This window comes from Macaca nemestrina, chromosome 15 (genome assembly GCF_043159975.1).
Source record: "Macaca nemestrina isolate mMacNem1 chromosome 15, mMacNem.hap1, whole genome shotgun sequence".
In the NCBI taxonomy this organism is placed as follows: Eukaryota; Metazoa; Chordata; class Mammalia; order Primates; family Cercopithecidae; genus Macaca; species Macaca nemestrina.
Genome location: NC_092139.1, coordinates 33,152,891 through 33,166,482, shown reverse-complemented (window position 1 = coordinate 33,166,482; position 13,592 = coordinate 33,152,891). Strand labels below are relative to the sequence as shown.

The following is a 13,592-nucleotide window of genomic DNA, read 5'->3' as shown; positions in this document are numbered from 1 at the left end:
ACATGTCCAAAAAAAGTAGTTTTCAGGGGGCGGATCTCTAGGGACATTGCTTTCCAGTTTCCACACTCTTGCCGACAGGGCTGGGACAGGAAGCAGTCCATGGAAGTCATCGCAATGGCATTTCCTGAAGAGCTGGAGAAAAACCTCCAGTTCCGAGGGGAGCACTGGAGGCTGCCCAAAAAGCTGTGTGGCTCAGAGTTTGCTGTAAGGCTCAAGCTTGGCCCGAGAGTCTCATCAGGGATGAAACAAAATAGCACATGGTCCCAAAGGTAGTTTCTTCATACAAAAACACAATTTCAAAAATCAATATGTAATAAAAAAGAAGCCAGATGATGTGAGTGAAGAGCCCTAGGATGACATGAAAGCCCTAAGGCATGAATTAATTCACGGAATCTTCAGAAAAAGGTGCCATTATTACAGCCATTTACAAGTTAAAAGACTTGCCCAAGGTCAAACAGCAAGCTAGTAGTCAACTTCCAATTTGAAAGTCCAAAAACTGCCTCTTCCTCCTGATGTAACCTTGGGCAAGTCAATTCATCTTTCTCACCTGATTTCTCTCCTTTGAAACGGAGATGGCATCCTTCCTGCTCAACTCTCTGGGTGGTTATAAGGATAAAAAAGGCAAGGTTGATCTGAAAGTGCTTTGGAAGCTGTAAGGTGTTATAAATATAGGGTATCACTATTGTGGGCTCAGCGATAAACTAGCCTGCCTTGACACTGGGTTTAGTTAAGGTGCTGACATACCTGTCAACAGGAGAGAGACATTTTAAAATATAACTAATGTGAAATATGCCATAATGGTGGAATCTGCCACAAGGTCTAAGGATAGAGAGAACCAGCATTCCTATACTGTCTACGACCAGTGCTCATACCACCATTGCACACAAACACTATGGAGCTCCCACTACAACAGAAATGCTAGAAGGGCCTGCTCTGAGATGTGCCCATGGGTCACTATGGTGTTTAGAAAAAGGAGAGTGGATGCTCAAGATTCTGTGAATGGGTCTCTGACATGTGTTCTGTGGTAAAGATAATAAGAATAATGATACCAACATGGCTCCAGGCTCTATGCATCTCAGATACACCTCACTGTGTCTTTACCATCACCATCTGTGAGGCAGGTATTATTATTTGTCCCAAGAATCAGAGAGGTAAAAGAAGCTTGCAGGCCGGGCGCGGTGGCTCACGCCTGTAATCCCAGCACTTTGGGAGGCCGAGGCGGGCGGATCACAAGGTCAGGAGATCGAGACCACGGTGAAACCCCGTCTCTACTAAAAATACAAAAAATTAGCCGGGCGCGGTGGCGGGCGCCTGTAGTCCCAGCTACTCAGGAGGCTGAGGCAGGAGAATGGCGTAAACCCAGGAGGCGGAGCTTGCAGTGAGCCGAGATCGCGCCACTGCACTCCAGCCTGGGCGACAGAGCGAGACTCCGTCTCAAAAAAAAAAAAAAAAAAAAAAAAAAGAAGCTTGCATAGGTAGACATGGATGAGTTGGGAACTGAACTCAGACAAATTGCATTTACTCAGACAGAAATACTGTTGGAGTGGAAGAGGACCATTAATCAGGATATCACATTTGGAGAGAACTATTCCCCAAGAACATCTAGCTTACTTAACTTCTAGGACCTCCAAGTAGTTGAAAAATATGGTTTCCAGGGTGGCTGGACCCATCAATATACCATGTGCAAGCCTGGTCTTATTCTCCAGTACCCCTCTCGCTGCACCTCCATCTCTAGGTCCAAGCCACCATTCTTTTTCACCTGGCAATTGCACCAGCCTCTTCACTGGGCTCCCTGTTGCCACCCTTAAGAATACAGACCATATCACCCCCACTCCAAATCTTTTGGCCTCTCATTCCACCAAAGCCAAATCCTCATCATGGTCTGTATTGTTCTACGCGATCTGGCCCCCAACTGCCTCTCCACCCTCTCCTCAACCATTTCCTCCCCACCTTCTACCCTTTTCCCCTTTGCTGTTTCTTCTCCAGCCACATTGACCTTCTTGTTCATCCTTGAAAATGTCAAGCATGCTCCCTCCTGAGTCCATTCCCTCTGCTTTAAACACCCTTTGCTGTAGGGTACCTACATCATCCACCGCCTTACCTCATTCAGCTCTTGGCTCAAACATCACCTTTAGGTAATACTTTTGTTGGGACTCAGGACATACTATCCCAAAATATGACTGTAGGAAAACAGAATATGCGCCGGGCGCGGTGGCTCACGCCTGTAATCCGAGCACTTTGGGAGGCCGAGGCGGGCGGATCACAAGGTCAGGAGATCGAGACCATGGTGAAACCCCGTCTCTACTAAAAATACAAAAAATGAGCCGGGCGCGGTGGCGGGCGCCTGTAGTTCCAGCTACTCGGGAGGCTGAGGCAGGAGAATGGCGTGAACCCAGGAGGCGGAGCTTGCAGTGAGCCAGGATCGCGCCACTGCACTCCAGCTTGGGCGACAGAGCGAGACTCCGTCTCAAAAAAAAAAAAAAAAAAAGAAAACAGAATATGCCACCCCAAAAATACACTTCTTCGGCATATTTTGAGCTGGTTATTCTGAGAAACTGCAGACATAAGAGTAGCTCCGAAAAGCTGTCCTTTTGTAAAAGAAATTCACATCTAAAAAGGAAATCTACACTAGTAAAAATATCTGTATTAGGAAGAGGATTGCTCCAGACAAATTTTATTACCAGATAGACTTTTTATTTATTTATTTATTTTTTGAGACAGAGTCTTGCTCTGTCACCCAGGCTGGAGTGCAGTGGCGTGATCTCGGCTCACTGCAACCTCCGCCTCCCAGGCTCAAGTGATCCTCCCAGTTCAGTATACCCCCTCAACCGTAGCTGGGACCACACCACTACCAACTCTTTCCCTTACCCTGCCATAACTTGGGTTATGGCAGAAGTCCCAAGCCCCACATTCTTTCCTGTAGCTATATAAGCTTCAATTATCTGACCCTTCTTTGAGCCTCATATTTTGTAGGACTCCCGTGTATACCTATGTAATTAAATTTTTTTTTCCTCCAGCTAATCTATGTTAATTTAATTCTCAGCCCAGCCAAAGGACCTAGAAGGGTAGAGGAAAGCCATTTTTTCTCCCTTACACCTTCTTTGATCACTCTTTTAAAACTACAGCCCCACCCTCCCTTGCTAGACATGCTGTATGTCCCAACCTGCTTTATTTTCTTCATAGCATGTACAATCATCTGATATAAACATGTAATTATATATTTATTGCTTATCACTCCTCATTGGAATGTGAGCTCCATGAGGACAGAAACTTAGTTTTGTTTACTTTTGTTTACTGCCATATTCCCAGTATCTTAAGACTGCCTGGTACACAGTAGGAGCTCAGTAAACATTGTTTGACTCAATGAATGAATTATTAGGTAAATAGCCACTCCCATGATTGTTACTCTGGCTTGATAACGGTCTGTTTTTTCAGAAATTTACTGGGTTTCTCTTTCATTCGATATCTGCTATGCCCAAGGCCTCTGCTCAGAGCTGAGGAAACAAGCATGGCCAAGATGTGGCCTCCACCCTGAGGAGCTCCTAAATATAGGAGAGAGTAAATCTGTTAGAAATGTCTTCTCTGCACATAATTTAAGCTCTACCAACTGTTAACTTCTTTTCATTTATCCAAGTTTTGCCAGGTACCACACCAATAAAAAAAGGACTCAGTCCTGGGGCTGGGCACGGCGGTTCACGCCTGTAATTCCAGCAATTTGGGAGGCCAAGGCGGGCGGATCAGGAGGTCAGGAGATCCAGATCATCTGGCTAACACAGTGAAACCCTGTCTCTACTAAAACAAACAAACAAACAAAAAAATTAGCCAGGTGCGGTGGCGGGCGCCTGTAGTCCCAGCTACTCAGGAGGCTGAGGCAGGAGAATGGCATGAACCCGGGAGGCGGAGCTTGTAGTGAGCTGAGATTGCGCCACTGAACTTCAGCCTGGGCGACACAGCAAGACTCTGTCTCAAAAAATAAAAATAAAAAAGACTCAGTCCTTCTTCCTTCAGATATGTGAAGCTGATCATATTCTCCTAGGTCTTCTCTTCCCAGGCTAAACAAAAAGACCCAGTGAGATTGTCTGACTCAGGTCGGCCAACTGGGAACAAGGAAGACAGACTGCTAGATAGAGGGGCTGAAGAGAAGATCCAGGAGCAGAGTGACTCCTTCAAAGAAAAAAGAGGGAGTCCTTAGGGAGGACTCTGTGTAATTAGGTTGGAGGTTGGGATGGGGACAGGGCCCCTGCTTAATTAAGGCAGTAGGAGACTATGCTTCTGTAGAAAAGCAGTACACTGGGAATTACCCCTATGTCTATCCACATTAAACTCAGGCAAAACCACAGTTGCTTAAAGAAAGCCCCATGATGGAAGGTTGAGGGCACTGGCAAAATCAGGGAGGTCGGACACAAAGGAGGACTCTCAAGCCCACTGGCCTCAGGACAGAGATCTGCTGAGGGAAGGGACAGAGATAACAACTGCTGCTTCACGCAGCCCAAACAAATCTGGGGACACCCATACAAAAGTCAAGAAAACTCTCCAGGTTCCATTGGAGCCCCCTGAAAAAATACCCGGGTAATTTTCGACAGAAGCTAAAGGGCTCTGTGGGGCTACTGGGGAAATTATTCCTAGGAAGTCTGGAAAACCCTGTGATGGTAACAGAATTTTAAGAGCAACCTCAAATGTACACTCAGAAGAAGTAGGTGTTTCAAGGGGGAGCCCCTGAGACACTTCTACTTCATTTTGGGACCCGAATGAGATTACTAAAAATTTCCACATTTGGGGTTTCTAATGGGGTTTCCCCAAGAAAACCGCAGAACTGCCACTATCTGCAAAGGGCTGAGGTGCTTCAACTAAGCATACATCCATCTGAAGAAGGCAGATTAGGCAATAAGAGATCTACAGAAACTCAGACTACTGAGCCATACAGCTTAAAAAAGGCCAAGTTATGTTTTCTGCCCCGCTACACTGTTCATTGCTCCCAACAATGACGTTTCTATCAGGCTAAAGGATTTCTTCAGGAACAGCAATCCCAAAGTGGCCAGGCCCACCTGGGTCCCTTCCCACATTCCCATTGGAAAGCACCAGAAACACTTGTGTCCCTTCGGGGAAGGTCATGTATACAACATTCCAGGTGAGTATCACAGGGACTTTGTTTCTTAAGGAGAAACTCTAGGGGGAAGAGTCAGTTCTCTGAGGGAAGCTGCCCATTCATTAAAGGGTTTCCACCCTACAATTATGGCAGGGGAAGGGCTTTTGTGCTAGATCCTTTACTAGAGTCAAGCTATGGAAGCTGGCTATCATTATTCCATTTTACAGGCGGAGGACAAGAAAGCCGAACAGGTTCAGCATTTCATCAGGTGACTCCAGGCAGGCAATAATCTGGCTAAGGGTCTATACTTTCAATCCCTGAAGCATCACTCCACCACTAAGTGGAGATACCTGGGCCAGGCCACCTTCTCCCCATACGCACACAGCTGTCATCTATTGGCAGGGCCTGAGAGGGTTTTAACAATGAAAAAATTGGCCGGAGCCAAGCAAGGTGGTTCATGCCTGTAATCCTGGCACTTTGGGAGGCTGAGGCAGGCGGATTACCTGAGGTCAGGAGATTGAGACCAGCTTGACCAACATGGAGAAACCCCCGTCTCTACTAAAAATACAAAATTAGCCAGGTGTGGTGGCGCACGCCTGTAATCCCAGCTACTTGGGAGGCTGAGGCAGGAGAATTGCTTGAATCGGGGAGGCGGAAGCTGCAGTGAGCCAAGATTGCGCCACTGCACTCCAGCCTAGGCAACAAGAGTGAAACTCCGTCTCAAAAAAATAAGAAAAAAGAAAAGAAAAAGAAAAAATTGGCCTGGCGCGGCGGCTCAAGCCTGTAATCCCAGCACTTTGAGAGGCCAAGGCAGGCAGATCACCTGAGGTCAGGAGTTCGAGACCAGCCTGGCCAACATGGTGAAACCCCATCTCTACTAAAATACAAAAAATAAGCCAGGCATGATGGCACGTGCGTGTAGTGCCAGCTACTGGGGAGGCTGATACAGGGGAATCGCTTGAACCTGGGAGGCGGAGATTGCAGTCAGCCAAGATGGCGCCACTGCACTCCAGCCTGGCGACAGAGCCAGACTCCGTCTCAAAAAAAAAAAGCAATGAAAAAATTAATAAGCAGCTCACTCTGGGCAAAACCCTGATGCCCACTTGAAACCTGCCATGTCTGAGTTTTAGCAGTGCCAGAATCTGAGGCTACCAACACACCTCTGGGAACCTGCTACTGCCAACTATCCTTCCCATAACTACCTGAACAAAGCCAGTTATCAGTCCAGAGTGAGCACCTTGACAGGCATGGTTTGCTTGGCCCAATAGCATCTCTGGCTTTCTGGGTCAGCCTGTCTGGGTCACTTTATTACTCCCTGGACAACTTGATAGGATGAAAAGTGTTTAGGCTTTAGAGTTATGCCAACCTCAGTGTAAATTCTCATTCAGACACTTAACCAGCTGAGGAATACCTGGGGTCAGTCACTTAGCCACAAAGAGCTTCACTGGGAATAAACTCGCCTACCTTGGAAGGTTACTGTAGAATATATGAAACAGCATGCCATTTCCATGAAGGAAGGTACCATGTGTGGCTTATGGCCGGCACCTAGAACACTGCCAGCTTCACAGTAGATGCTCAAGAAATACTGGTTGCATAGAGGACCTAACACAGTGCCTAGTACTTAACAGGTACTCAATAAAGACTAATTTCCTTCCCCTTTCCTGTAGGGATGCTAAATTTAGAACACAGCCCTGAGTAGAACAGCCCATAACTCCTACCCCCAAGGATCTCCCAGCTGCAGCCTCCAGGATAATTACCCGATGCCACCACAGTAGCCAGGTGGTGCAACTTGGAACAGGACAGTACCTGAGAGGAAGGCGGGTACCTTCTACCCAGGCTCAAAGGATCCTGAGTCAAATGTTCTTTACTCCCTGGCCTCAGGGAGAGGATGCATGCTCAGAAATGGTTTTGACATAACTAGCTCTTCCACACACATCCCCTCTGTTCACCAAGAGGAAGTGACATGTGGTATGTTGTCCAACGGGCTCTGACAATTCTTAAGCAAAGAGATGGAAGATGGAATTTCAATCCAATGGAGATCTAATAAACTTGCCCAGAGCTGCTGTGTCTAAGACCTCTTTCATATGCACCACTGGGCAGCTGGCAATTCTCTGGTAGGGGTAGCCCTCTGCAGAGGCTGGCTAGCAGACCAGGCACCTCTCCCAGACTGCCTTTTGTTTATAGCTGGCAACAACCCACCTGGTATTAGGACCACTGGCCAAAGACAATAGTCAGGCAAAGTGGGCAAGTGGCCTCAATCCCCACTTGGAGATGCCTCAGAGGGTGTGTCTGCAGTACTGGAATCCTGTCCCTCCTGTAATCAACTGAACAAATATTTGCCCCAAAAGAGAATTCAAAGCAGGAGGGAACAAGAGAGGTCACCGCACAAACCAACAGGAACTATTTAATCATTTATCCCCCCAGGGAGTTCATTTACAGAATGGCTTTCAAGTCTAGTCAGCCTTAGCTCAAGAGAACCCACCACCTTTACCTCCCCTGACCCCACCCCAGTTATCTGACCTCTATTGACTTGACCCCCTTGCCTTTTAGAAGAGGTGGCACAGAAGAGTTGAAGTTGCAAAGAAATGGGAAATGAGGGGGTGCGGTTCCAGGGCAAATTCTGGTCTCTTGCTCAGTGGTAAAGTGAAGTGCCTGCCACGCCCTAGGCCCAGCCTATAGACAGTGCATTCTTGACATTCCTGAGTCCATGGTGCATGTCCCCTTCCACCTCAGCTCCTTCAATGGATGACTTATTTTCCACAGCTTGTTGCTTTTCTGCATATTCTGAAGGGATAGAATACCTCTCATAAACCTTGCACCTCCCCTAGGTAAGGAAATAAGCAAGAAACCAGGACTGAGTTCACTGAAGAGCAAAACTTGCCCACAGTGACCACTGGTGAAGAAGCTTTCACCACCACCTCATCCTGGCTCAGTGATGAGCAGGAGAACTCTCCCTCCCTGCAAAGGGAATTTGCTGGTGTTGGTCACTGTGCTCACATTATTGCCAAGATTTACAATACTCTGTAAGTCAAGGAGAGCTTGCCACATTTTTAGTGGCAGAAACTAAGCCTTGAGAAAGTAACCCAGCCTGTCCAAAGTCACACAGCTAGTTATATGACGGAGCTAGATACATGACAGAGTTTTAAGACAGGGACTTATACCTGCATCTGAAGTCTGTTACTAAATCTCAATGTCCCACAGAGCCCCAAAGACTGGGTTCTTGCTTTGCCAGCAAACAGTGCTTGGTGAAGAGGCCCCAGGGCTCTGGCCGGAAAGTAACAGGCAGAGCAGCTGGAGCTCCCCAACCGACCCCAGGCAACGAGGTGCAAAGTCCCCGGGCTTAATGTGTGACACAGCAAGTGCTCCACAAACAAGGCAACCATGCAGAAAGTCACACACTTTGGGGGAAATGAACTTAGGGGGCGCAGTGCAAACACAATCTGCACAGCCTACACTGCCCCAAAATCTGACAATTCTCAGCCATTCAACCCAGTGGGAACTCCTGCCTGTGGCCATGCCCTAGTCTGAGAGAAGAGTGCCTTACACGGAAACTTTGAAATAAAGGGAACTTGATTTGGAGAAGAGAAGCCCAGGATAGGACTGAGACCCCTAGGGGGAACAGATGGAGAGGTCTGTGGGTCACTGATACTCATCACCCTTTTGTGTGTGAACCATTGTATACGGTAAGGGAAACACCAAACTAACTTCCTACCCTCACAGGTTTGGGACTTAATGAACACATAGGCTATAGTTTTCTTTGCTAAGAAACTGGAACACAAGTATGGAATAGTGGAGTCATGGGGGTGACCAGGGTAAAAGATGCCTGATCTCTGAAGCACCGGGTCATTTATATTTCCAGGGAGTTAACCTCTTGTCGTGAAATGAGATCAGGTTTCCTCAACTATCAATGTCTCCAACAATCACCCAACCTAACAGAAAGAGATACAGAAGAAGGGCAGTTGGGGATCTCTGACCAGAGGCCAAAGAAAAGGGACACACAAGGGGCTTGGTTCTTACCCAGCCGCCGTTCTCCTGGATCCAAGGCTCTAGGTGGTCATTCAGGTAAGTGGCCATCCAAGCTGCGATCCGACTCACCAATACCTGCATCTCCTTGTCTACGCTTTCCACGCACAGTGCCCCGCCGAAGGAGAAAAAGGCCACAATGCGACCCCAGTTTACCCCATCCCGGAAGAGTTCATTCACTACCTGTTCAAAGCTCTGATATGCTGTCCCTGGGGTGATGTGGAGCTGGGATGTCAGGTCACTGAACGCCCGCCGGTACCGCAGTTCAAACTCGTCGCCTGCCTCCCTCAGCGCTTGCTTTACTGCTGCCATGGGGATCACCTCCCGGGCATCCAAACTGCTGCTGTGACCAGTGGCTCCATTCACCGCGGGGCTGTCCACCAGGTGCCAGGATGGGTTGCCATTGATGGCACTGGGGGTCTCCATCTCCGATTCAGTCCCTTCTGGGGCCTCAGTCCTGTTCTCTTCCACATCACTAAATTGACTCCAGCTGTATCCTTTCTGGGAAAGCTTGTAGGAGAGAAAGTCAACCACCAGCTCCCGGTTGCTCTGAGACATTTTTATAATAGGGATGGGCTCAACCAGTCCATTGTCCAAAACACCTGCTCACTCACTGAGTCTGGTCTCTGGTTAGTGATTCTCTTCTAAGATCCAAAGCCAAGATAAGATTCTGAAGGGAGAGAAAGAGCTTTAGGAAAAAAAAAAAATTAATATGCATGCCACTTACCCTAAACATCCCATTCCCCCTCCAGGTACCAGAACTGGTTTCTTTGTGGGTCTTGCGAAGGTCTGGATCTAGGTTCCAAGATACTTCAATTAAGTCAAATCGAAAGCACCAGTGGACTCTGAATCTCCCACCAGCCTTTTCTACCCCCCTCTTCTCCGAAATGCCTTCCTCGGAAAGTCACCCCTTGGGCAGTCCCCCCCTCACTCCCCCTCCCCCGCACCACCTACATTCAAATCCGCCTTAGGCAAAGGCAGGCAGGTGCAGCCCCCGGAAGATCTTTTGTATCACAGGTCGGGAGAGGAGGTGGCTGCGGGGATGCCGGTAACTCAGCCGGCCTCGCGGCGGCTGGCAAAAAACCCAGCTCCGGCCGGAGGGATCATGCGACCTGGCAGGCTGGGAGCCCAGAAGGCGACACAGGAATTGCGAAGCTCAGGAACCAGCCCCCTCGCTTGCTTCCTCCTCCATCGCCCGGATCGAGGGCGGCCGCTCCGCAGCCGCGGCCTCCTGCCACCCGGGAGCCCAGCCCCCTCGCTCTTGCACGCCCCTTGGCTCTCCGCCTCCTACTGGGAGCCAGGAGAACTCTCCCGGAGGTGGCTGGTATGGATTTAGTTGTTTTTTTTTTTCCTTTCTTTTTTCTATTTAAGTACCAGCCCAGGGTGAGGTGGAGGCGTCCGAAACCCTGAAGGGACTTCTCAATGGGGTTCAAGGTTTCGGTGAGGGACGCAGGGAGGGAGAAACTGCCTCGGATCTGCGATCTGACTTTGGGAAGGCCACCCCCAGGCCTGTCTGGGAGGTTGAAGGCCGGAGACCCCCCACAAATGCCGCTGGTTTTCTTTGAATTCCCCAAAGGCCCTGAACGTGGCGGTGGGGAATTGCCGGGTCCTCCATTCCCCGCCCGGACACAATGGCCGCCGGCGCCCTGCACAAAGACTGGGTGAGGGTGAGGCGCTGGGCCTCTCCTCAGGTCAGGAAGAGGGGTCGAGGCCTGCTCGACGGCCCCACAGCTGAGACCACGTTTTCCTGGGGACAGGCCCAAAGTGGCTTCCTGGCGCCCCCGGGAGGGCTCCGGGGCCGGGGGCTGCACCTCTCCGGAGCCCAGGGTGGGCCGGTTGCGGCCTCGCGGCTTCTCGCGCTCACTAGGCCCGGTACCCGCCGAGCCACCGCCCCGTTGCTAAGCAACCGCCTTCCCCCGGGGGCGCCCCCTAGACCTTTCTAGGAGGAGGGGCCTCGCCCCCGGCGGTCCTCCCCAGCGCCGCCAATCAGCGAGCCTAGCCGGCACGGAAGCGGGACGGCGAAGGCTCCTATTGGGCGCAGCGGCTGTCAGGCACAGGGGAGGCGGCGCTCTCACCTGTGAGCCCCGCGAGCCGTGGGGGGCCACATCCCCCTTCATCGGCCCGGTAGCTTCCAGACGCGAGAGCTCTTCGCGGCCGAGTTCCGCGCCGCGGACCCGGGCCGGCCTACCTGGCTGCCGGCCTACCTGGCTGACTGCTCGCGCCGTCTCTCCCGAACAAGCCGGCCTCAGTTTCCCCTGAAGAGACGGGGGAACTTGCAAGCTCAGTCACTTCCGGTGCTGCGGCAACGCGCGCGAGCCCGAGACGCAAAGGGAGTGCGCGCCTTGAGTGACTGGCATCAGGACCGGGGAGAGATCGCCCCCTCGCGGTAGATCCGGGGAATCGGAAGGCGCAAAAAATCAACATTTATAATCACATTTCCATGTATTCATTAATTCAGTCAGTCAGTCAGTCATCAATCAGCCTATTTCATCCGTCCGTCAGTTTATATATAGAAGAAGCGGCCGGGCGCGGTGGCTCAAGCCTGTAATCCCAGCACTTTGGGAGGCCGAGGTGGGTGGATCACGAGGTCAGGAGATCGAGACCATCCTGGCTAACACGTGAAACCCCGTCTCTACTAAAAAAATACAAAAATTAGCCGGGAGCGGTGGCGGGCGCCTGTAGTCCCAGCTACTCGGGAGGCTGAGGCAGGAGAATGGCGTGAACCCGGGAGGTGGAGCTTGCAGTGAGCTGAGATCCGGCCACTGCACTCCAGCCTGGGGGACAGAGCGAGACTCCGTCTCAAAAAAAAAAAAAAAAAAAAAAAGAAGCAGCATCGCCTTGTGGTTAAGCACTTTGTCTGGATTCTAACTCTGCCAGTTAGGCAAGTTTCTCAACTGCTCTGCGCTTCAATGTCCTCAATTGTAAAATGGGTAATAGTACCAACCTCTCTCGTTGAGCTATTGTGAAGATTTAAAAAGTTATTAATTGTAAAGTCCATAGGACAGGCCGGGCGTGGTGACTCACGCCTGTAATCCCAGCACTTTGGGAGGCCGAGGCGGGCGGATTACCTGAGGTCAGGAATTCAAAACCAGCCTGCCCAACATGGTGAAACCCCGTCTCTACTAAAAATACAAAAAATTAGCTGGGCCTAGTGGCGCATGCTTGTAATCCCAGCTACTCGGGAGGCTGAGGCAGGAGAATCGTTTACAGGAGAATCACAGGCATGAGCCACCGCGCCCGGCCAATTTCCTTACATCCTGAACCACACAGTGTGTTATCAAATGTTTTATCTTTGCCAATTAGATGGGTAAAAACCGAAGGCACTTTCATATTTCTTTTTTTATGAATGAAGTTGAGCAATTTGTCATATTTTTTAGTCTTTCTTTGGAGGGTGGATCTTGTATTGGTGAATTCTCTTCATATTGTTTACCCCCTTTCCAGGTGGTCTTTCTGTTGAACTTTTTCCTCATTTGTTGTTGTTGTTGTTGTTTGTTTGAGACAGAGTCTTGCTCTGTTGCCCAGGCTGGAGTGCAGTGGTGCTATCTTGGCTGACTGTAAACTCTGCCCCCCAGGTTCAAGTGATTGTCCTGCCTCAGCCTCCCTAGTATCTGGGACTACAGGTGCACACCACCACGCCCAGCTAATTTTTGTATTTTTAGTAGAGACAGGGTTTCACCATTTTGGCCAGGCTGGTCTCCAACTGCTGACCTCAGGCGATCTGCCTGCCTCAGCCTCCCAAAGTGCTGGGATTATAGGCCTGAGCCACCGTGCCTGGCCTTTTTTTTTTTTTTTTTTTTGAGACAGGGTCTGTCTGTCACTCAGTGTGCAGTGCAATGGTGTGATCTCAGCTCACAGCAGCCTTGACCTCCCCATCCCAGGTGATCCTCCCACCTCAGCCTCCCCAGTAGTTGTGAATACAGGCTCGCACTTCCACGCCCAGCTAATTTTTGTATTTTCTGTAGAGAATGGAGTTTCCCCATGTTGCCCAGGTTGGTCTCAAACCCCTGGGCTCAAGTGATCCGTCTGTGTCAGCCTCCCAAAGTGCTGGGATTACAGGCATTAGCCACACTTAGCCCTGATTTATTATTATTATTATTTTTTGAGACAGAGTCTCGCTCTGTCGCCCAAGCTGGAGTGCAGTGGTACAATCTCAGCTCACTGCAGCCTCTGCTTCCGGGGTTCAAGTGATTCTCCTGCCTCAGCCTCCTGAGTAGCTGGGATTACAGGCACCTGCCACCACACCTGGCTAATTTTTGTATTTTTAGTAGAGACAGGGTTTCACCAGTTGGTCAGGCTGGTCTCCAACTCCTGACCTCGTGATCCACCCACCTCGGCCTCCCAAAGTGCTGGGATTACAGGTGTGAGCGACCGCACCTGGTCTGGTTTACATTTTTGGACCTGTGGTGTCACAATTATTTCAATATGAAAAGTATCATTATGGAAGCCTCAGTGTGCTTTGGGAGCCTAGCAGAGGGCAGATAAA

General features: G+C 50.0%; 1 protein-coding gene across 11 annotated transcripts in view; it reads right to left on the bottom strand.

Annotated features, from left to right (window-relative positions):
• The window catches only part of LOC105496162 (BCL2 like 1), a 62,106-nt gene extending 50,676 nt beyond the window's left edge, over positions 1-11,430 (bottom strand). Inside the window, exons 1-3 of one of the 11 annotated variants that reach the window (XM_071079542.1) lie at positions 10,064-10,985; positions 9,104-9,797; positions 1,437-3,960 (exon numbers count right to left, since the gene is read on the bottom strand). In XM_071079542.1, the coding sequence (XP_070935643.1) occupies positions 3,859-3,960; positions 9,104-9,667 (666 nt within the window). In that variant the 5' untranslated portion in view covers positions 9,668-9,797; positions 10,064-10,985 and the 3' untranslated portion in view covers positions 1,437-3,858. Of the gene's footprint in view, positions 1-1,436; positions 3,961-9,103; positions 9,798-9,865; positions 9,987-10,063; positions 10,986-11,184 lie in introns of those variants that run through there. The other 10 variants (XM_011766299.3, XM_011766296.3, XM_011766297.3 and 7 more) reach the window with 10 other exon arrangements.
• Between the last annotated feature and the right edge of the window lie 2,162 nt (positions 11,431-13,592).